Source organism: Podarcis liolepis (genome assembly GCF_965112155.1).
Source record: "Podarcis liolepis genome assembly, chromosome: 2".
Lineage (NCBI taxonomy): Eukaryota > Metazoa > Chordata > Lepidosauria > Squamata > Lacertidae > Podarcis > Podarcis liolepis.
The window spans coordinates 44,191,322-44,215,205 of NC_139555.1; the positions used below are offsets into that span (position 1 = coordinate 44,191,322).

Consider the following 23,884-nt stretch of genomic DNA (forward strand, 5'->3'; position numbering starts at 1 on the left):
CAGACGGAGACCCTTCTAATGCTTGAAGCCTCCTTCTAATTCTTGGAATAGCCAAGCCCTCTAAGGTCATTAAGGGACCAAAGGGGACCACTCTGTGCCAGAGGACAAATGGGTTGGCCTCTCTCCCTTGGCAATGATGAGACCTAGAGGAAAAGCAGCAAGCTTTGCAGTTTTACGTTTCCTACTTCCTGCACTCGACGAAACAGGCGCTCAATTAATAGTCACCGCCCACTCTTCCCAGCCAGCCAATTGCAAGGGCTCCGTCAGCATCGCGCAAAGTTAATTGAATGAGTTTCACAGCAGGGCCGCCCACCAATCGCTTTCGTTTTCCCCCCACCCACGGAAGGCGTGGCTTGCCCGGAACCCTGCTCTAGTTGTCATGTGAGTGGCTGGTCACATGACCGCCTCTCTGGCAACTGCTGCAGGAGCTTCAGCTATGGGGCTCCGCTCGGGTTTGGGGTTCTTGATGGGGGCAGCGCTGGTGGCGGCAGCTGCGGCGACATGCGGCTACCAGGTAAGGCGGTCTGCGTCTGCACGGGTGTTATGGGGAAAGCTAGGGTGTCCCACTAAATTCTGGGTTCTGGCGCCGAAGAATGGAGAAGGTTGTGCGGAAGGTTGAGAGGCGCGGCGGTCTAGGAGGTGCCTATATGGAGAGAGTGGGATTCGTGAGGTCTAAATGAAAAGGGAGGTCGTACGGTGGGAGGAAACGGAGAGGATCCTCCGTTTAGGCTGCTCAAGAAAAAGATCGTGAAGAATCACTAAAGAATTTTAAATGGTATTCTGCAGGAGTGCAGCAGTAGGGATTTATTTAAACCCAGGGTCCTTTTTGTAATCCATTGGGCAGGAAAACTGAGCAAAATTAGCAAGGTGACCTGCTATGAATACGGCTAGGCCATTACTTAACTGAAAAGAGGAAGCCTGGAGGATTCTGTAAAGAAAACCCTTCGAGAAAGGAAGCAAACTGATGGGGGACTCAAGACTATGTGTATAGCTTTGTCACTTTTCTTAATTCGTCTGAAATAACTGTTAACTACTGTATAACTATTTAGATCCTACAGCTGCACTCCCTATAAGGATGAGCTGAAAGGAGCAAGAGAGTGCCACTCTGTAAATTAGGCACGAGTGGATGGTAAGAGATAGTTGCTGAGGCCAGAATACTCTAAAGGAGGAACCTGAGAAAGGGGGTGGGTTGTAGTCATGATAAAATTGTCAGATGCACAAAGGAAATGGGGTGGGAGGTGTGGCCAAACTGGGAAGATTCAGCTACAGAAGAGACTGTTTTTGCATCTGGGACTGCCCACACAGTTCAGGTTTTAGTTTTGGTGCAGGGCTGAAGACTAAGAACACAAGATTTGCCCCACTTAGACCACACCAAGGTCTATCTGTTCCTGATATTAACCACCTATATACTTTGGATGGTCATTCCTGAATATCCAGTATTCTGATGCATCTGAGCATAATTTTATTGAGCTAATTTAGGTGTAGCTGACATTGTGCTTTGCAGATGCTGTTGGGCTACAGTTCCCACCATCACTGACCATTGGTCATGCTGACTGGCACTGATGGAAGTTGGGAGTTCAACACCTTCTGGAGGACACCATGTTTGCTGCCCCTTGATTTATTTTAAAGCTATGTAGGCTAGTGGCCACAATCATATTCAGTGTTGGTTAATTCCGTAGACAGTGTGACTGAGAACCACCTTCAGCTTTCCACTGCTGTCCCCAAGGTTGTTTGGATGGAATCTGCTAATCCATTCTGCCTTTCCACAACTGCAAATCTCCCAGAGAGCTGATGATTCGTATTCTGTAAACACTGATGTTTTTGAGATGGGTTGAGAGCGTGGGCGGATTAGGGATTCAAGGCTAAGCACTCTGGAAAGCTGATTCAGTGTTTGTTATTTCCCAATTAGCTATGTCCTTCATGTTTGATTTGCTACCTGACTTCCCTATCTACTTAATGTTGTTCCCTGGGCAACTCTCAGTCTGAATATTGAGCAAACTTAAGTCAAGGTAAAATCTCCTTCCTGTCCCTCAGGTTCTGGGAAATGGCTTCACTGAAGGTCAAATACTTATCTTTGCACTCCTGATTCTCCTCTGTTAGTAAATTCTGTGCCTATGCACATCTCCACACTGGCAGCACAAATGGTCAGCTTCACATAGGCAAGGCACAATAAACTGAGATCAAATGCCAGGGTCAGATTGCTCACGGGGAGCAAGGTCTACTCTTGGAGTAATGAAATCCAGGCAACCTGTGAGACCTATAACACCTGAAAGCGGTAAACTGTTTCTGTTTGCCAGTGCAGCACAGCAGAAACATTCTAACTGTTAATCTGAATGTCCTCACTTTGTGGTTTCTACCCTTGCTTTGAGCAGTATCTTTTGACCCTCCAACCAGAGCTCTGCATTTTACATGGAAGAGAGTTGTGTTAGTGCAAAGATTAGTGCTAGTGCAGTGGAGTTTCCCCAGATCTGCTCTGGAGAGTGGGAGAAACTGGGGCAGATTTATGGAGCGTGCAAGGCGAAAAACATTCCACCGCACAGGGAAAAATCTTAGCTCTGACAGAACATTATACTTAGCTCTACACTGGGGACAACCCTAAACATTTTAGGCATCAGGGTTGTCTCATCTCAAGCTTTCAATAGATAATATATATTTATTCTGCCTTTAATTTTCATGAATAACCTTTGATTTCTACTGTGTTACTTTAAGTGCTTCTATTGTGTTTTTTGGGAAGTGTTTCTCTTTTTTATCAACTGATTGTATATTTTATTGTTAGCTGCCTTCAAGCCTTGTGCTAAAATGTCAGTTAGATTTTTTTATATATATAAATAAAATCAGTGCTAGAACATTGTAGACCTCATTATCTGCTGTTCTGAAATCTTCTGAATTGTGCTTCTCTACAAGCAGCAAGGAATTCTGGATCCCAGCGATTGTAAGCAAAGGGTTTATATTTCAGTAGAAAAATTACTGTACCATTGATACTGTATGCAAAATGTTTAGTTACCAATAGTATTAGCCAGTAGCGCTTCCCTATCTTGTAGCTAGCAGGAATTGTTTCTGCCTCCTTCACAGTTATACTGAGTTATACTACCTGTTTAGATGACTGTGGCTTTCCTGTGGCAGATTTTGAGATGTTTCCTTGTGTATATATTGTCTCTCCTGGCTCAGAAATGCATTCTCTCTCTCTCTCTCCCTCTCCCTCTCCCTCTCCTTTTAGTCCTGCCCAGTGACAAAGCCCGACATGCTCAATGTTCACCTTATCCCCCACACACATGATGATGTGGGCTGGCTAAAGACTGTGGATCAGTATTTCTTTGGAGGTGAGTTGAAACTGTGAAGTAAGCTTGTAAGCGGTCTCACAGCAAGGCCTGGCAAAAGGCTGTAAGTTTCTAGGATCTGTACTTTAGGTTAAGCAAGAGCCCTTCTCTGAGTTTAGTGCTGAGTCTATGAAACGTGGCTCTAGGCATAGTAGACCAGTGTGGACATGTTTGGATTACTTTCCCTCCTTGAAACGGGGGATCAGTCCACAGGGCTGGGCTGCCTCGCCTTTTGACTGACTGGACCGTGTTGGGGGAATGATGCCCTAGTGGAGCAAAACCTTGTACCTCATTTGCAACAGACAATTGCAACAATCCTTAGTGTTTATATATGTCGTAAAAGGCAGTTTAGATATAGTTTCACAAGGTGTGAAAAATGCATTCAGAACTTGTTTAAAGCTCAGTAACCTTTGCAACAGTTCTCTAAGGTGCACACATATTATTCACTCCATGTTAGAAATGAGGGTTGAGGTAAAGAGATACAGCGGTACCTCAGTTTACTAACTTAATCCATTCCGAAAGTCCGTTCTTAAACTGAAACTGTTCTTAAACTGAGGCACGCTTTCCCTAATGAAGCCTCCCTCCGCCAGTGCCCTTCCACTGTTCGGATTCCGTTCTTAGACCGAGGTAAAGTTTGCAAACCAGGACACTACTTCCGGTTTTGTGGAGTTCGTAAACCGAATAGCTCATGAACAGGGCTGTTCTTAAACCAAGGTACCACTGTAGTACTTTCTCTTAACCATAATTCATAGCTGAGGTAATTTTTTTAATCGGGGGCTTCTTGGCCTACATGTCATGCACTTCATTTTGTGTTAGACCTGCTGGGTCTGAGCTGTAAATTGCTGTTCAAGTATGGAATTGTCCAGCTTCTCTTTCGAACAAGAAGTTCGAAAGAGTTGTTGTTTCCCACTGCTCCTGAGAAGAACCCACTGGGAGATAAGCCTTAGTGCTTTCTACGTCAACATCCTGTTCTGAAAGCTGCAGGTTGGTGGGTGGATTTTGCATGTTTCCTTTCAAGGCCAGAACAGTGCCACAATTGCAGATATTAGTTGTGACAGCTGTTTGACTGAGGAATGACAGGATATTTGTATGGTGCCACATAATGTGAAGTTCTCTGCAGGGACATACGGTACATAAATAAAATAAACAAACACAACCATTAAATGGGGAGTTACATAAATATAACAAAAAATAACATACCACAAACATAAAATTAAAACAAACAAAACAGAGGCCCGGATTATCTCCTAATTTATTTAAATATGAGATTCTGCTCTTGGTTGTCTTCTTCAGGGGGGGACTTTCTCCCATCTAGCCAGTACCTGGAGACTTTTTGGTCCAGGCATGAGCTATCTGATTCCTCCTCACCTTCTCCCCATCCCTTGTCCGTTGCCTTGCAGTCCGCAACGACATCCAGCATGCTGGGGTGCAGTACATCTTGGACTCCGTCATCCCGCAGCTACTGGCTGACCCCAGCAAGCGTTTCATCTACGTGGAAGTGGTCTTCTTTGCCCGCTGGTGGGGACTGCAGACTGAAGCCATGCGCCAGGCCGTGCGGCAGCTTGTTGCAGAGGGTAAGTATGACGGGCAGAGTGGGGCCCCTGTCTCCGTTTCCCACCTGGCTTCTCTGTGCACATAAGGAAGATGGGGAGCTCTTTGCCTCTGGGGGTGGGGGATCTTTCCTGAGGGAGAGTGGCGAGCAGGGAGCCAACTAGTTACTGTTTTATTTGTTCCATTTGTGAAACGTCTCAGAGAGATTAACAAGAAAAAAATACATAAATATATGGGTTGCCAAGGCAGCAGAGCCAGCTCAAAACTCTTGCTGCAACTGAGGAAATGAAGTGAGTGGCACTGCTTTCACTTGGCATAACCCAGAGAGCGCTCTCTCTCTGCCCCACATCTGTGCAAAAGCATGCAGATACGGCTTCTCCTGCTCTGCTGTTCCTCTCACTCCCTCTCCCATCTGCTGTGGGGCGAAAACAGTGCCCTGCTTTCTCCAGTTGGCTGAGGTGGGAGGGAGCAGGGTAGCAAAAGCCACGAGAGGGGAGCCTCCTTTGCTTATTGGGGGCAATAAAGAGGCAAGAGGATATTCTGGGCTGTGACCGGGCAACCTGACCTGTTGGACTACAATTCCCATCATGCCTGACCATTGACTAAGCTGCCTAGAGTGATGGGAGTTGTAGTCTGGGACCCAGGTTGTAAGAACACTACCCAGAGGCTGTTTGTGGCAGAGGCCGCCAGTTGCTTTTTCACACCTGCTGGGGCTGGCTGGCACATCTCCGCTTACCTCCCTAAACACCTCTTGCTCTTCTTCAGAGCAACAGTGGAAGGCAGCACAAGTCTTGTCCTGATGGTCTCTTTTTTTTCCTCCCCTCCTTGGTAGGGCGCCTGGAATTTGTGAACGGCGGGTGGTGCATGAACGATGAAGCAGCCGTACACTACAACCCAGTCATCGATCAGATGAGCCTCGGCCTCCATTTCCTGAAAGAAACTTTTGGCGAATGCGGCCGGCCCCGTGTGGCCTGGCACATTGATCCTTTTGGGCACAGTCGGGAGCAGGCCTCACTGTTTGCGCAGGTCAGCCTCTGTTCCCAGGATATTCCCATTGCACACAACAGCTACAGGATTGTACTCTGTGTCTCCTCTTCCAGTCGCTGAGGGCTCACCCACTCTCTCTTCTCCTTCCCTCAAGATGGGCTATGATGGTTTCTTTGTGGGTCGCATTGACTACCAGGACAAGGCCCAGCGCGAGGCCTTGCGGGAGATGGAGCAGCTGTGGCGCGGAAGCGGAAGCCTGCCTCCCCCTGCTGCTGATCTCTTCACTGGTGAGCAAGGCTGACTTGTCAGACATCTCTTATCCTGACCTGGTGGTCCCCAATGTGGTGCTCATGGGCACCATAGCACCCTAAAACACCACTCTTGGTGCCTGCCAAGCTCCCCTGCCCCTCCCAGGGTTTTTTTAATAACTGGGGCAGGGTTGGTTTGGTGGGAGATTGTTTGGGTGAATATAGCCTAGCTGTTTTGGGGGATTGTAACCTGGTTTCATTTTTTGGCTTTGTATTTTTTGGGGGGGTGTACAGGTACTTTAAAAGCTGGGGTTGAGGAGGCATTAGTATGAATACCCTCTATGAATTGGGTATTTTGTGGTGCTGACAGCAGTTTCATAGATTTCCAAAATATGCCATGAGCCCCAAAAAAGTTGGGGATCCCTGCAATGGCCAACCCACCAGCAAAGCAGCTTAGTGCCTCCTGGGCAGCAAAGTTGTTTCCCCAAGCAATGCAAATGTAAGACTAATCAAATAACCATAGAGACGGGAGTCTTCTTGAGGATCCTCTAATCCAGCCTCTCTCAGTAATATTGGTCTTGACTATGCCTCAACAATTGGTGCCATGTCTCTCTGTTTCTGTATTAACTGTCTCTTTCCACACTTAGATATTCCCAAATCTGATTCCTCAGTAAAGTGCATTTATCCCAGTACTGCTGGGATAATGCTCCCCTTTTCTATTCAGTCCTCTCTCTCTCTCTCTATCTATCTATCTATCTATCTATCTCTATCTCTCTCTGGGTGGTTCTTCCCCATGATGGCTCTCGGCTTCCTCTTTTGTTGAATGTGGCCTTGTAGGATTCACCCTGCCTTTCCCATTTACCAAGAACATTCTGGTCAGAAAGCTCCCATTTCTCCCAACTCTTTCTTGGCAGGTGTCCTGCCAAATGGCTACAACCCTCCCATGTCTCTTTGCTGGGATCAGATCTGCTCGGACAACCCCATTGTCGACGACGACAGCGATGAGAACAACGTGGAGAGTATCGTGGCATATTTCCTGGGGACGGCAGCGGCTCAGGTTAGAACAAAGGGGACCAGGGGTTTGCAGTTCTGTCCTCAGTCAGGGGAGGGGAAAGGGAATTAGTTTGCTAACAGCAAAGATCTAAGACAACAGGAGACAACCACAGGCCTGACTTGACCTATTAAGCCTTCCCAAATAGCCTGCCAGCCCCTGACTTAATTTTGTGGCAGTGCCACCATGAGGGTGGGGAGGGGAAGGGTTGGGAAGTGCACAAAGTGAGGATGGTGTAACTATTGCACATATACCGTATTTTTCGCTCTATAACACGCACCTGACCATAACACGCACATCGTTTTTAGAGGAGGAAAACAAGGGAAAAAATATTCTGAATGAAACAGTGGACGTATCATTTTTGTGCTTCATGCTGTGGCCACAGACATGTGATCTGATGGTGAATTTGGGGTGACCCAATGCAAAAATCCTGAGAATCCCTGTGGATCCATGCTTTGTAACCACGTTTTTGCACCATTGCAGCCCCAGGCAACAGTGGGTGCGTGATTTGGGGGGGGGGCAGGCTGTAGCCATGGACATGCTATGTGCTCTGATGGTGAATTTGGGGTGACCCAATGCAAAAATCCTGAGAATCCCTGTGGATCCATGCTTTGTAACCACGTTTTTGCACCATTGCAGCCCCAGGCAACAGTGGGTGCGTGATTTTTTTGGGGGGGACAGGCTGTAGCCATGGACATGCTATGTGCTCTGATGGTGAATTTTGGCTGACCCAATGCAAAGATCCTGAGGATCCCTGTGGATCCATGCTTTGTAACCACGTTTTTGCACCATTGCAGCCCCAGGCAACAGTGGGTGCGTGATTTTTTCGGGGGGGACACAGGCTGTAGCCATGGACATGCTATGTGCTCTGATGGTGAATTTTGGCTGACCCAATGCAAAGATCCTGAGGATCCATGTGGATCCATGCTTTGTAACCACGTTTTTGCACCATTGCAGCCCCAGGCAACAATGGGTGTGTGATTTTGGGGGGGCAGGCTGTAGCCATGGACATGCTGTGTGCTCTGATGGTGAATTTGGGGTGACCCAATGCAAAGATCCTGAGGATCCATGTGGATCCATGCTTTGTAACCACATTTTAAGTGGGGAGGGAAGGAAAAACACAGAAGGCTAAGAATGCAGGAGAGGGCTATAACGTGAGGAAAGGAATGCAAAAGTTTCCCCCCACCCACCCACACAAGCCAGCCACTGTTTAAGGATTTCATCCTTTTAAATGGAAGAAAGCATATTTGAATGCTGTGTGTCTCCAAAAACAAAAAGCAGGAAGTCAAATCAGAATTTTAAGCCAAACCTGTAATCTCTCTTCCCTTCACAAACATTGTTCCCTCCGGAGCAGGGAGAGGATAGAACAAAGGACGATCCTTTCCTTTCCTCTCTACTTGCCTGGAGGGGAGGGGCTTTCCCTGCTCTTTGTTCGGACGCTCTGCTTTCCTCTCTACTTGCCTGGAGGGGAGGGGCTTTCCCTGCTCTTTGTTCCGTTTGAGCAAACACAGCAACGAAACAGAGCAGGGTGGGCAGTAAGACCCTGAGGCAGAATGAAGGAAAGCAGCAGCTTCCTGTCTCATGGAGCTCCCTTCTCCCTGAAGCGCGGTTTGATTTTTGCCTTATTTTTCGGCTCCAGAGACCACACATTCGCTGCATAACACGCACAGACATTTCCCCTTCCTTTTTAGGAGAAAAAATCTGCGTGTTATAGAGCGAAAAATACGGTAATACAGGAAAATATGGTTCATAGGCTTTACTTACTGAACTTCACTCTAAACAACTTTTAAAAATGAAATTACATTCAGATAGTTGCATATTCCTTATTCTGTTCCTAGCCCTAAAGCATGATCTAAAATCGAAGCTCCTCTTCTCCTTTGCAGCCTCCATTAGCCTTGGACTATTTGCTGGAGACAAGAGATTCACACATCCATTCTCTTCAGTAGCTAAGGACAAAGAGGGCACTCCACCCAAGATGGATGCCTACAGATTAGCATATGCCATAGACCTGTAATACAACCCTTTTCTTACGACTGTGAGCTAAACATCTTGTGACTGAGCTACAAAGATACAGCCTCACTTAATGATTAACCTGTTAGGCAATTCTTCAGCTTCATGGAAATTCCCAGCCATGCTTCACAGTGCAGTACAGGCATATTATACATTTCCATGTAACTTCCATCTCCAGCGCAGTATTGGGTGGCTGGAGAAGTTTAATCCTCCCAGTCTATCCCAGTGTCATAAAGGGGATGCAGATATCCCATCCCTCAGCTGAGACTCTCTCTCTCTCTCTCTCTCTCTCTGTCTGTGTGTGTGTGTGTGTGTGTAAAAAGACTGGTGTTTTTTGTTTTGTTTTTGAGGGGGGCTCCCATTGACAACTCTGGTCCCACCCACTCTTTTTAGCCCACTTATCAGAGGCACTTTCAGAGGACTGGCAACAGGGCCTTATGCCCCTCTAGGTCAAAAAAGCACTTCCCACCTGTCGTAAGGCAACCTGTGGGTCATTTCTGAAGATAGTGTATCACTAGTGCACAGGATCAGACCATTGATCCATCAAGCTCAGCATTGTCTGCCCTGACAAGCGGTGGTTCTCCAGGATTTCAGAAAACCCTATCTGGATTTCTATCCCTGCCGGGGATTGAACCTGGGACCTTCTGAATGCAAAGCAGATGCTCTTCCACTGAGCCGCAGCCTTTCCCCACACTGAGCAGCTGAGAGCTGGAGTAGCATAATGGCACAGAGACTGAAGTACAAACTGGGAAGTCTGCAGTCTGAATCTTGCCTCTTCCACTAGGTGGCCTTAGTTCAAGCCACCCTCTCTTAGCCTCAGCCTCTCCATCTGCAGTGGTGGAGGAATAATAATACTTTCTCTACAGGGTTGTTTTAAGGATTGCAGCAATATAAATGCACACGGTGCTTCGAACTCTTTAAAAATATATATATTTATTAAATTTCCACAAATTTCATATAAAATTCTAATACATAACTTTTTTTCTTTTATCCACTTCTCATCCCATTTTTTGTAGGTTTTTTTAAAAATTCTATTCTGTTGCTGCATCCTGTCTTCATTCCTTTATTTCATAACCATAATACAAAACTCTCTAATTATTTCTGTTGCTCATAGTGCAAATCCCGCTCACGGATTCATCCTATTACATTTCTTTAAATAGTTCAAAAAAGGCTTCCATCCATCCATAAAACACAGTCTCTTATTTTAGCTGTTGGCTTTGCTGACTCGGCATGGTCCGTTGCTTCGCTTATCCATGGTGCTTTGAGCTCTTGGAAGCGTTACACAAATGCTGCAGCAAGGCTGTTTTGGAATCAGGAGACAGGCCAACTCTTAGCATTCCTTCCTTTAGGCAAAACACTATCGCACCAACCACATTGTCATGACAATGGGATCTGACTTCCAGTACGAGAATGCCCTCCTCTGGTACAAGAACATGGACAAGCTCATCAAGCACGTCAATGCAAAGGTATTCCCGGTTTATATTTGTGGAGTCATATTCTGTGTTAAGCTTCCAGACTGTTTTCAAAGGCATACCCACCCCTTGACCTTGGTACAGTGGTGCCTCGCAAGACGAAATTAATCCGTTCCGCGAGTCTCTTCGTCTTGCGGTTTTTTCATCTTGCGAAGCACGGCGCTTAGCGGCTATTAGCGGCTTAGCGGCTTTAAGAAAAAGGAAACAAACTCGCAAGACGTTTCGTCTTGCAGAACGACTCAAAAAACGGAAAACTCTTTCATCTTGCGAGGCATTCGTCTTGCGAGGTACCACTGTATAGGACAGCACATTCCGTAATCCAAAGGTAAATGTAAAAGACCCCTAGATGGTTAAGTCAAGTCAAAGGTGACTATGGGTTTGCGGCGCTCATCTCGCTTTCAGGCCAAGGGAGCTGCCATTTGTCCACAGACAGCTTTCCAGGTCATGTGGCCAGCATGATGAAACCGCTCCTGGTACAATGGAACACCGTGACGGAAACCAGAGTGCACAGAAACGCCATTTACCTTCTTGACCTATTTATCTACTTGACTGGCGTGCTTTTGAACTGCTAGGTAGGCAGGAGCTAGGACAGAGCAACAGGAGCTCACCCCATTGTACGGATTCGACCCGCCAACCTTCTGATCAGCAAGCGCAAGAGGCTCCGTGGTTTAGACCACAGTGCCACCCGCATCCCTATAATCTGAGCAGGAGGCCAGCAGGGCATAGGTTTCTCAAGCCAGGCGGTTGCATCTGGCAATAGCCCCTGTGCGTCTGGTGACAAAGGTGGGTCAAGCTTTGCACCTGGTCCTTTTGCCAGGGAACCTGTGGTTTTCCAGGTGTAGTTGGCTTTCAACTCCCATCAGCTCCAGCCAGCATATGGATGGCGGGAGCTAGAAATCCCCATTCCTACCTTAGAGGGAAAGCAGCCTCTACACACACAGAGAGAACAGGTTAAGCATAAATTACCACGGTAGTCAAACGTCACATTGACACAACCTCAGCCTTGTCTAGGCTGAACGTCAGTGAAAAACAGAGAGGGAAAGCCTCTCTCCTCCTTCCCCCAGTCAGCTCTGGAACTGAGAATGAGCCTCTTTCCTCATTCACATTGCATATTCTGGCAATGCTCTCCAGAGAGATATGACTTGGACCGTGCCAAAAGAAAGCCAGAGCTGGCATCGTGCCCTGTCTTTGCTGCATAGCCGATACATGCCCTTCCTTTCCTCAGTGAGTGCTTGCCTGTTAATTTCCCTCATTTCTCTCTTGCAGCAATTGAACGGGAGCCGTGTCAATGTCCTGTACTCCACCCCAAGCTGCTACCTGTGGGAGCTCAATAAGGCCAACATATCATGGTGAGAGGGCTGGGTCTGGCTGGCTGGCTGGGCCGCCCGTGTTTGCAGCAGGAGCATTTCCTTAGGGGCTGGCCGCCGCCTCCTCTTCCCCAAGCAGGTGCTTAATTCTACCCCTGCGAGAAGGCTGCTGAATGCTAGAAAGAGAGGGTGGGTTTCAACTGCATGAGGGCTGTCTGTTTGATAGGACACAGCTTGTAGCTGCCAGAGGCACACCCTCCCGCCCTCAAAAAAGAGTGTTCTTTTCTATAGATTCTTTCTAGGCCCAAACCCCTTTAGTGCCTGTTTCCCACTGTTGAACTGGGAGGGTTCATCTGGCCGCCACGCCTGCATCCCTGCCGTCTGCTTCCATCTTTTTTGCGTGTTCTGTTGGGTTAGGACCTTACCTCTTGTTCCCCAAGCAGCTTGGTGACTTGAAGGAGTCTCCCCACGCTCACCAGGCTGAAGATCTAAAGAGAGCACAAATGCTCGCAGAGAGCACAGCCTTCAACAAAAGGGGAGAGGGTCACTGTAGTCCGAAGCAGATTGCTCAGACGACACAAGCATTTCCGCTTCCCTGGTGGAGCCAGCTGCTCCCTTCTCCCTCGGTGTGCTGTTCTGGGGATTCTCCTAACCCCCACCCTCCTCTGAGCCAATTTTAAGGAGTGAGGAGGGTGGGGGAGAAGCCCCATTGAGCTAGTGGAAGTTCTTGCAGGGCTGGAACTCATTACTTGAATCCCGCCCATTGATTTTATGTGCAATCTGAATTGCTTAATGAGCTCATTCCATGCGAGTAACCTTCATTGTGTACTTTGGGTACATAGTAAAATGGGATTATTATTAATATTAATCATCAAAAGCATTTAGTGTTTTACTTGTCTAGGCTTGTAAAGGTTAGCTACTTCCATATTAAAAGATGGAATACAGGGGCTGATAGGCACACAGTCAGTCAGTGAATCCCTGGCAGAAAATGGATTTGGCCTTGGGATGCCTCTCTCCATGTCTTCACATCCTGGGCTGACCACTTGCTGCCTCCTGCTCGCAGGCTCCATTTGAGGTGCAGGGGAGGGTGATATGCCATACACAGGTGTAGATCTTGGCTGAAATGAAATCTGCGTTGGGCAGGACTGTGAAATATGATGACTTCTTCCCATATGCTGACGGTCCTCACCAGTTCTGGACAGGCTACTTCACCAGCCGCCCGGCTTTGAAACGCTACGAGCGGCTCAGCAATAACTTCCTGCAGGTCAGTGCTCAATTGCGGGGGGGGGGGGGGTAGAATACAAAAAAAGGAGTATTTTTCCTCCCACAAGATATGGAGGGGAAAGGCAAAGAACCAGAACTCCTGGGTCCTGGTCCTGCTGCCATCAGTGACTCCTTAGGCTCAGGACATACCCGACAGGCGAGCATTTCCCATGCCTCTGATGCTGTTACTTTACTTTTGCAGGTCTGCAACCAGCTCGAAGTGTTGGCTGGAGCACAAGCAAATGTGGGGCCTTATGGCAATGCCAGCAGTTCTGTGCTGCGTAGGTGAAATCGTGAGGGTTTCGGCGGGTTGGGTTCATCCTGTTATTACAGTTAAGAGCCAGGAAACAGCAGTAGCTCCCATGGTGGCTATCAGAGGGCCTCAGCCAGGATCTGGTCTAAATTCTGAATTAACTTGGAAAACGTGATGATTATTCGTGATTACCTGGCCTTCAGCCTAAGATCCCAGGGCAGTTTACAACATTAAAGCATAATATTACAAGTTTAAAGCAATGTACAATGACAAAAATAAGGGGAGTCATAAAACTATACACTTGCAGGTGTCAAAAGCCTGTGGGCAGTGGTGTCTGTATTGGAGAGCCAGTGAGTTGGGGTGGCCACTGTCTGCACATGTGAGCCAGCCTATCGGGGTCCCATCCCAGTGTCACGTGACACGCTCCTCTTTTTCTTGCAGGTCAGGCCATGGGAGTTGCCCAGCACCACGATGCAGTGACTGGCACAGCAAAGCAGCATGTGACCAATGACTACGCCAAACAGTTGTCTACCGGCTGGGATGCCTGTGAGGTGTGTGCTCTGAACCAAGAAAGCAGCCGCCTGTTGTGTCTCACATTCAGATGTATGTGAGCGTAACTGAGTGAAAAGGTGGAGGGCAGCCCTGGCTCCTCAGTCCTCTGCTCTCCCTCCAAGATGTTTGCTGACGCTTTCCTAGACCTGTATTTATTTATCTGGATCTTGCTTTTGCGATGTTCTCTTCACTGTCCTGGACTTCATTTGGGTGGAAGGGTGTGTACAAATATATAAATGTGTGAAGTTGCTCTGTTTTCAGGACTTTGACCTTCCCTGGAGATCTCCTTGTTATGTTTCCGCACCTTTGCACAGGTGACGAGAGTGGTTAACCTATAGCTACCGTTTTCTCTGGCCTTGCAGGTTGTGGTCAGCAATGCCCTCACCAGTATCATTGGAAGCAAAGAGAACTTCATCTATTGCACCTACCTTAACATCAGTGTCTGCCTGCTGACTGAAGTTGCCTCTACTGTAAGAGACCATCATTTTTGTCTAGTCCCTTATCCCGGTGGACACTTGAAATCTGTAATTTCCCTCTTTACCTCCAAGCATCAAGGGTTGTGCCTTGGCATTTGGGGGGACCTTCCAACACCTTCTCAGTTGGCTGGGCTCCTCTTGGCAGTGATTTATTCCTTCCCTAACATGTTGCTCTCTGCCCTTGCAGTTCATGGTGATCGTCTATAACCCTCTGGCCCGCCCTGTGGGATGGAACATCCGGCTGCCGGTGAATGGAAGCCATTACTCCGTTTTAGATCCTAATGGCCAGGCTGTTCTGAATGAGGTAGGAAGCAAACAGCCCCTGTTTCCCCTACAGCTGGGGATGCTTGAGGGGTAGATAGAATTGAAATTGGCACTGTTTTCCTCACTGGGGCTGCCCAGTAATGAAACATTTGGTGGGGTGGCCAACATAAGCCAAAGCTCTTGCCAACTTCCCAATCCTCCCCCTGCTGATAAAATGCAGCTAACAGAGGGCTAATTGTATCAAAAGTAAACATCAGTGCTTGTCTACTATCTTAGTGCTTCTCTACTCAATGGCCATGAAACTGATGTCCCATGTTGTATGGAATATCACAACACCAAACTCCCCTGGGTTCTTCAAGAGAAAAGTATCCTTTCCAGGTGCTCTGCTGTGTGGAATGAAGAACTGTGCAAACTTCCTTTCCAGGTCATTCCCGTATCAAATTTCACCCGTGCTGTTCGGCGTGATCGGGGCGATGCTGTCAATGAGTTGGTGTTCCAGGCATCTGCCCCACCGCTGGGCTACACCACTTACTCGGTCTCTAGACTGCCCGGCAAGGAGCCAGCGCGATCCAGACCACTGAAGAGGTTGCCCCACCAACCTGGAGCAGACCAACTTTCTTGGTCAATCCAGAATGAGGTATTTGCCACTCTCACCCTGACACTTGGCTGACTCTGCTTTGGTCTTCCTGGCCTGGCCTTGCATGCTCTTTTCCTATGAGGCACAAGCCTTTCAAAGGGCAATTTGTTTTTCTCAAGGAACAAAATATTTTAACTTTGAGCAACAGAGAAAGCAGAGATTCCTACACCTGATTCCTACCAACAGTAAGTGGTATTCAGCTAAGAGTTGGCCCATTGTAATTAAAGGATGTGACTAAGTTAGGTTAATTAACTTCAGTGGGTCGGTCTATCCTGAGCAAAACTTGGTTGAATACTACCCAATATCTGGATTTTTAGTTCTCCATTCCCAAATGTCTATTTTGGTGTAAACCTTAGACTATTCTTTACAAAAGTGTTACCAGACCCCTGAAATCGGGGACAAACTATGAGTTCAGTCTGTAGAAAGAAGTATAACCCAAATCTATGAACTAAGACCAGTTCAGGAACAAAACAAGCTTTCTTGAGAAGTCATCTTCCTTGGAGACATTCGAGAAAAGCACTGAAAAGAAATCCATCAGAGGCAGCTCCCTTGTTTACGACTTGGGTAGAATGAGATGACCACATGATATACTTTTTCCTACTTTAAAACTTTTGTAGGGATCTGTTTCTTGAAAGCAGACTTCCCTGGAACGACATCACATCTTTTCATGCACCTCCTGCCACCCAGACTAAGAATCTTTTCCAGACTGCATCTCCTACAGCAGTTTTTTTCCATTTTTCGTTCCCTCCTCCTCCTCCTTTCCCAGCATCTACGAGTTCTGGTTGACCCCAAAACAGGACTCCTGAAGGAGATTCAGAACCTGGATAAGAACATCTCCTTGCCAGTGTCTCAGAACTTTTTCTGGTGAGTTGTCTTCTGCTTCGAAAGGGAGCAGCTTTGGGAAGCAGTGTGGAGGGGAGCTCTCTACCTGGACTTCCTGGCTGCGAGCTGGACTCTCGCCTCTGTGGAAGGTGGATATTAAAGATGGGCTGGCTGTCTTTATACTTTCCTGCTTGAATTATTGGCAGTAGTTGGTGGGGAATTTGTTATAGCTGCATCACCGGTTCTGTCCACTGGCTGACTTTTTCAGGTACAATGCCAGCGCTGGGAATGAAGAGAATTCCCAGGCCTCTGGGGCCTACATCTTCCGCCCAGACAGCTCTCAGACCTTCCCCATTGCCAAGGGAGCCCAGGTGCAGCATGTGAAGGTAGGAAAAACCAGCAGAAGACGGAACAAATACTGGCTGAGGGATGATCATAAGCCTAGAAGGGCTGCTAGCCTGTCCAGGGAACTGACCCAGTCACCAAGGGCCTGAAGAGCTTTGGATAGAAGGATGGTGGCCACATCCAAGCTGGCTCTCTTAAGTGGTCTGTACCCTAAATCCCACGTTCATTAACAGTGAATCCCACAACCAGAGCATGCTGAATGTCTTGTATGGCTTTGCTGGGCATTTCTGCATAGTTTGGGCTGCAGAAACAGTGTTGCCTTGCCACTGAATGCTCAGTGTTTCACTGTGGCCTAAAGAGACAGAAGGGAATTGAAGTTGCAGCGTGGAGCACAGGAGGTAAGAAAGTTATGGCGGTATAGGAGAGAATGAGGAAGAGATTGGAAGCTGTCACAGCTCCCAGCCCCGTTTTCATGGATGTTTTGTCATGTATGTTGCTTTTGAGTCTTCATGTTTTACCATCCACAACCAGAATTTTTTTGTGTAATTATTCTGCAACAAATACTGGTTCCATTTTAATTTCTGTGGTGGCCAAACTGCAGTTGCAAGGGCTTGGTAGTGAAAACAGGCTTTGCTCCTCCTTGGATTTATGCTGGTGGCTCTTGAGTGATTGGGGAAGGCGGATTCTGCTGCCAGACCCCAAGAGCAGAAGCATCTAATATGTACAGCAGGAGTGGCTAACCATTTCCAGGCCAAGGGCCACATTGACCCTTGGACAGCCCACCAGGGGCCAAAGTGGGGAAGGCAAGATCTGCTGTTCTCAAGGCTGATACCCAGAAGACTTTTCCAATCAGCTAGTCTACATTATTTAAAATAATTTTATCATTGGCAGGGATTTGTGTGGGGAAGGGGGAAGCTGCATGTTAGCCTCCTGGCTTATAGTTCTTGCCTATGCAATTTCAAGCCTAAAGTTTCTCATGCATGTGTGGCAATAGAGTGCCCTGGACTACTTTGGCTACCACTTTTGTATGCCCCAAAGCCAACTTCTGCAATTCCCTCCCTCCTTCCCGCCCCCTTGCACGCACACAGTTTCCTCAAGCCCATCTGTGCAACATTTTCAATAGAAGGGGCTGCATATCGATGCCAGGCAAATTAAAAATAAAACCTGCATGTGTCTCTTATCTGGCAGACCCAAGTGGTGGAGGAGCTGTACCAGAACTTCTCTGCCTGGTGCTCCCAGGTGGTGCGACTCTACGCCGGGCAGCCCTACGTTGAGCTGGAATGGACGGTGGGGCCCATCCCTATCCAGTGAGTGTTAGGAAGCTGGGGGCGGGGGTGGGGCCTTCCCCTTGTCTTCAGAGTACATCTCTGACCTCCGGGTTGTCCCACAGTGACGGTCTTGGCAAGGAGATCATCAGCCGCTTTGAGACAGACCTGCAGACCGCTGGCCGCTTCTACACAGACTCCAACGGGCGTGAGATCCTAGAGAGAAGGTACTGGCCGGAGCAGCAGGCAAAGTGAAGCCTTTGTGTCTTGGGACTGTCACTCCATAGCCTGGACAGGAGCAGAAGATGCTAAGAGCAAAGCTGTTCTTTCTCCATCTTGACTCTTCCTCTCCCCCATCTCCCAACAGATGTGTAATGGGGAGGGTAATACTGGATTATTGTAAGAAATTCTAAGACAATAGACATGCACTTAAGGAAGAAGTGTCTTAGCGTAGTTGCTGCTGCCAGCCCCTTGGGGTCCATTTTGCTCTGCCTCTACCCTTCCATGTTTTGTTTTTCCCTCCTCATTCACAATATCTGGCTTCCTAACTGGCTGAGGAAAGGCAGGAGGTTGATATTCCCCTTCCTCTTCTCTCTGCTCACCCTGGTGCAGGCGCAACTACAGGGCCACGTGGAACCTGAGCCAGACAGAGCCTGTGGCCGGCAACTACTACCCTGTCAACAGCCGTATCTACATCAAGGTAATGGCACCCCTTGCGCACTGTGACGGGCCCACCTGCAGGTCTACCAACCCGCACAGCGTAATTGTGGGAAATGTAGGGACAGGTGCTCCTCTGTTTCCAGTGAAGGTTTGGGGCAAAGGTGGAGGGACGGGGCTGTGGGTTGTGTTCAAGTGTGGTGGGAACGGGGGCTGAGAGAAAGGGCACACCTGCCCTGCCCTCCTGTAGCACCTAGCGAGCCGTGTGGCAGGAGGCTTTCTTAGTGTACACACGCATGCAGCTCTGTCCTCCTGCTTTCTCTTTAATCGCTCCAGGACCAGAAGGTGCAGCTGACGGTGCTGACGGACCGCTCGCAGGGAGGCAGCAGCGTCTTTGACGGCTCTCTTGAGCTCATGGTGAGCGCAGCAGGACTTCCAAGTAGCAAGAAGGGCAAACTGCCTCAGTGTCCGGCCCAGGAAGAGAAGGAACCACGGTCAAGTGGAGAGGCCCTCATAGTCCTATGAGGGTGACTGGGGGCATCCAGAGAAAGCAGAGAGCTACCCAGTCGGGAGTCACTGAGGATGTGTAACTTTCACATTTCCTTCTGGGCAACCTTTTGAAGTCTCCATGCCAGTGGTGGGCGGGGCCAGAGGCCGAAGTGGGTGGAGTAAGAAATGCAAATACTACCTTTGTGCAGTTGGCTTGCTTCTACAGAACCTCTGCATCCTGTATCCAGACAGGAAGGAGGCCTTATCAGACACAGTCCAGCCAGGCAAAAACACTCAGGCTGCAAAGCAGGAGCAGGGAGGGATAGGGCCTGAGGTGGGGAGACCTGAGGGTGGGGGGGCCCTACATTCAGACCCTGACCCTGAAGTTGCCCTCCCTGCCTTAAATAATAGCAAGGCCAAAGCTTATACTGGTGACTCCAGTGAAGCAATTGCTGGTTCTTCAGCATCCTAGAGTGGCAAGCCCACTTTGTAGCACCAGGCCCTGTCAGCTGCAAGGCAAGCAGACCAGCCGGACCTGCAGCACTTCTCCCAACTTGCATCCCCTCTCCCTCTTTCCTCCATCGTGGTCTTCAGGTACATCGACGGCTGCTGCATGACGATAGCCGGGGCGTAGGGGAGCCCCTGCTGGAACCTGGCGACTTCCACCATGGGCTGGTGGTGAGGGGTCGCCACCTCATCCTCTTGGACACAGCAGAGTCGTCAGCCGAGCAGCACCGCCTGTGGGCCCAGCAGGAGTTCATGGCACCACAGCTGGTGTTGGCCCCTGGCCAGGGGCCTCCATACCAGCCTGGCCAGGACAACGTGAAGGAGGTGAGGGAACGGTTCGGAAAGCAATGTAGTCAGTTGGCTGTGGCTGCCAGTTGCACGCACTCAAGGCCTTGCATTTGCAGCTCTGTGGGCGAGCTCATGCTTGGCATGCAAAATGGTCCCCCCTCTGGCTAAAGAGGGCAGAGCTTGGAGTGGTCTCTGCCCCAACCTTTGGAAAGGTGCTCTCATTCAAAGTCAACGGTACTAGGCTAGATAACCCATGACTCTCCAAACAAGGCAGATTCCCATATTGCTCTACAGTCTGGGCCCAGAATATCTTGGGCAACACATTTCTTTGTATAAATCACATCCCACCCACTTGTCCACATAACTTTCTTAGAAAATGATGTGATCAAAAAAGAACAATTCATTGGCAGGTGGGGACACAGATGTTGTATTCTTAGAATGTGTTTCTTATTCTTGAGCCCCTTATCTTTTACTGACTTTCACAACGTATTTGTCTCACTTTATTGCTTTGGAGTGTTTTTAAGCCAACTCTTTGAAATGGCTGATCAGTAAAGTAAAAGCTAGTGAATCTCAGCTCCGTTCTAATCAGGTGTTGTCATATTATGATGCTTGTCTGACTGACTCTCTCCTTCCCCAATCCCAGTTCTCTGCTCTGCACCAGGCTCTCCCTTCAAATGTCCACTTGCTCACGCTGGCCCAATGGGAGCCCGACTCCATTCTCATCCGTCTGGAGCACCAGTTTGAAAGGGGGGAGAGCGCCAATGGCTCAATGCCTGCTGTTGTTAACTTGCTGGTAGGTCTCTCTTGTAATATTCTTCTTGCCAGCACTTATTTCTCTTGTCTTGTAGATGAGGGACTGAAGCTCACAATGAGTGACTTACTGGAGGCACTCTAGTGAATTTATTGGCTGAGCTGAGATTTAAAACAGGGTCCACGTCTCATTTTCTTCACTACAGTGGTGCCCCGCAAGACAAATGCCTCGCAAGACGAAAAACTCTCTAGACGAAAGGGTTTTTCGGTTTTGCGTTGCTTCGCTAGACAAATTTCCCTATGGGCTTGCTTCGCAAGACGAAAACGTCTTGCGCTTTTTTTAAAAAGCCGCTTGAAGAGGCGCAGTTGCGACGGACCGTGCTTCGCAAGACGAAAAACCTCACAAGACGAAAAGACTCGCGGAACGAATTCTTTTCGTCTTGCGAGGCACCACTGTACTATGTTAGCTCTTAGAAACTCTGCCCTGTTTTCAGAAGTAGGATATTCAAGATATGGAGAAAAGAATGCTAGTCTGTGTTAGTTAATCCACAGTTAAAGGGCTTTACTCTCTTAGGTGTGCTGCAGCTTCCAAAACCACCTTAAAAGGTTGGGAGAACTTCCAAAGGAGTGAGTTTAAGGAGTTTAGCACTGGGTATAACTTCAACTAACAGCATGATATGGAATCTCTCTGAGTTGTCACCATACCCTGTATGGCTTTTCTCTCCACACCTTAGAACTTGTTCTCATCTTTCAACATCATCACTGTACAAGAGATGAACTTGGCTGCTAACCAGAAGCTGGAAGACGTGAACAGGTTGATCTGGCAGCCAGCTGAAGGTAAATCTTCAACTCTGAATGTGGCTACTGTGACAGACTGGATGGGCCATATCTGTTGCTATAAGAGGAAGATGGCCAGCAGTGACCCAGAAACCCACAAATCACTGGGCAATACCCTCTGCTAGATCCACTGAAACCAAGTTACTTAAGTCAAATCCATAGACTTCAGTGGGTCTACTATGCATGCAACCAAGGTGGCTCACTGCTCTAAACTACAGTAGCACAGAACCCATCTTCCTCTGAGGTAATCCTTCACACCAAACTGCTTTGATCCTTGTGTCCTAAGAAGCAGGGGTGTTCATAATGACAACGGTTCATAAATTATATGTGTAAGAATGCTATTGTGAAAAAAACAGCCTTTGGTCAAGCCAGTCCTCTGGAACAGGGTGAATTTGGTACCATCCTGCTCATGTGACTATTAATTATATAGGTAAAGGACCCCTGGACAGTTTAGTCCAGTCAAAGGCGACTATAGGGTCATGTGGCCAGCATGACTAAACCGCTTCTGGTGTAACAGAACACCGTGATGGAACCCAGAGTGCACAGAGTGGGTGGCGCTGTGGTCTAAACCACGGAGCCTCTTGGGCTTGCTGACCGGAAGGTCGGCGGTTTGAATCCCCGCAATGGGGTGAGCTCCTGTTGCTCTGTCACAACTTCTGCCAACCTAGGAGTTCAAAAGCACACCAGTGCAAGTAGATAAATAGGTACCGCTGTGGTGAGAAGGTAAATGGCATTTCCGTGCGCTCTGGCTTCTGTCACAGTGTTCCGTTGCACCAGAAGCGGTTCAGTTATGCTGTCCACATGACCCGGAAAGCTGTCTGTGGACAAACGCCAGCTCCCTCGGCCTGAAGAGAGATGAGCACTGCAACCCTATAGTCGCCTTTGACTGGACTTAACCGTTCAGGGGTCCTTTACCTAATTATATAACTGTCCCCCAAATATGCATAAGATCCCAGAATTCCCTGAGTATCTCATATAGATAACCATGCATCGTTGAAACAGTTTAGACTACACTTACTGTGCAGTGGTTGCTTCTAATGTTGTCCGATTCAGATTCTGGGTGTGTGAATAAGAGGCAAAGAGCCTTTCAGAACAGTCTCCCCAAGGCAGAGGGGCTCAGTCCTGTTTCTTTCCCCCTTCCACCGACACTTGAGACACCATAGGAAGATGCCTAATATTAAGTCTGACCAGAGGCTCATCTGCCTCATTACTGTCTACACCAGGGGTCGGCAACCTAAGGCCCATGGGCCACAAGCGGCCCATGCGGGTCGTTTAACCAGCCCATGAGCGGCCTCCGAACCAAGCTGCCCGCTAAACCAGCGTAGCACGGGGACTCACTTTTGCAGCACCGGAAATCACGGGGGCTCATGCACGATCTGGCCCACAGATCTCTGCTGGAGTGAACCAGCCCAGGCAAGGTAAACCTTGCCAACCCCAGGTCTACACTGCCTAGCAGCAGCTCTCTGGAGCTCCAAGCAGCAACCTTTACTAGTTTTACCTGGAGGTGTGAGGTGTTGAACCTGGGGCAAAGCAGATGTTTTCCCAGTGACCTATGGCCTTTCCTATTAGATTCCTATTAGTTATTCCTGATCTGTGTTCCTGCTGTAGTCTACATGAAGATATGAAGCTACTAGGTGAGGAGGAAGGTGTATGCCCTGTTTTCCACCAGCACTGTTGCAGGGATCTGTCCTTCCCCCTGTTAGAAGATTGACTACCCTTGCCAGTTAGCTGGTAATCATCTGCATGTAACTCACAGGCTTTCCACTAAATGCTTGCAATTAACTCCCAGAGGCAAGGGACTTGAAGCCACAGGATCATGTATGTAAACTAAGACCAATTGCATTTATTAGCCGACCAAAGATACTTGTGCCATTGCTATTCTGCTTCATTAGATGCACAATTAGTCCTATTGTTTCTTTCCAAAAGCGTCTTATCGACAAGGGACTGGGGTTCCAATATTGTCTTTCCTAAACTCCTTCTATCCACAGGAGCAGCAAAACAGCAGTCCAGAAGCAGGCTGGACCCAACACACATTGCACTGCAACCCATGGAGATCCGGACATTCCTGGCTCGTATTCAGCACAAAACAAGGCCTGGCAGAGAGATCTGAGCAGAGGGATTAATGTTCCACCTCTTATTCCGTCCAAATGGAGTTGTGTCAAGCAAGGGCAGGACACTGGAGCTCTTGACAGGGCCTTTTCAATGGAGATGAAATGATTTCTCTCCAAGCCAAGACATTCTCGTGGAGAGAGGATTCTTTTAGGCTGCTAAAAGGCAGTAGAATCAGCTTCTGTGAACTTCTGCAATGATTTTGGTGAATAAGGGATCACTGTAAAATGCCTTTATACTCCCTTTTCCTCCACACCTGCACACCAAAGAAACTTGGATCATTTTCAGCGGAGGGTGTGGAGTTGGTGGAGTACTTGGGCTACCGTAAGTGCAATCATTACCTTTTCAATAAACCACTTAAAAACACACTGCAACATTCTGCTTTTAGACCCCAGTCTAGCATCTAAGTACAGTGGTACCTCGGGTT

General features: G+C 48.2%; 1 protein-coding gene across 1 annotated transcript; it reads left to right on the forward strand.

Moving 5' to 3' along the window:
• The first annotated feature begins 370 nt into the window (after positions 1–370).
• On the forward strand, positions 371–23,823 carry MAN2B1 (mannosidase alpha class 2B member 1). Its single transcript, XM_083481253.1, has 24 exons — positions 371–514; positions 3,218–3,320; positions 4,718–4,891; positions 5,701–5,894; positions 6,010–6,142; positions 7,018–7,160; positions 10,514–10,630; positions 11,903–11,985; positions 13,087–13,207; positions 13,409–13,487; positions 13,901–14,010; positions 14,374–14,481; positions 14,675–14,791; positions 15,176–15,388; positions 16,155–16,252; positions 16,479–16,596; positions 17,744–17,862; positions 17,946–18,047; positions 18,433–18,520; positions 18,814–18,894; positions 19,561–19,797; positions 20,405–20,554; positions 21,246–21,348; positions 23,337–23,823. Exons 1-24 carry the CDS (start codon positions 398–400, stop codon positions 23,456–23,458), a joined length of 3,030 nt encoding a protein of 1,009 aa, XP_083337379.1. The 5' UTR covers positions 371–397; the 3' UTR covers positions 23,459–23,823.
• The last annotated feature ends 61 nt before the right edge of the window (positions 23,824–23,884 follow it).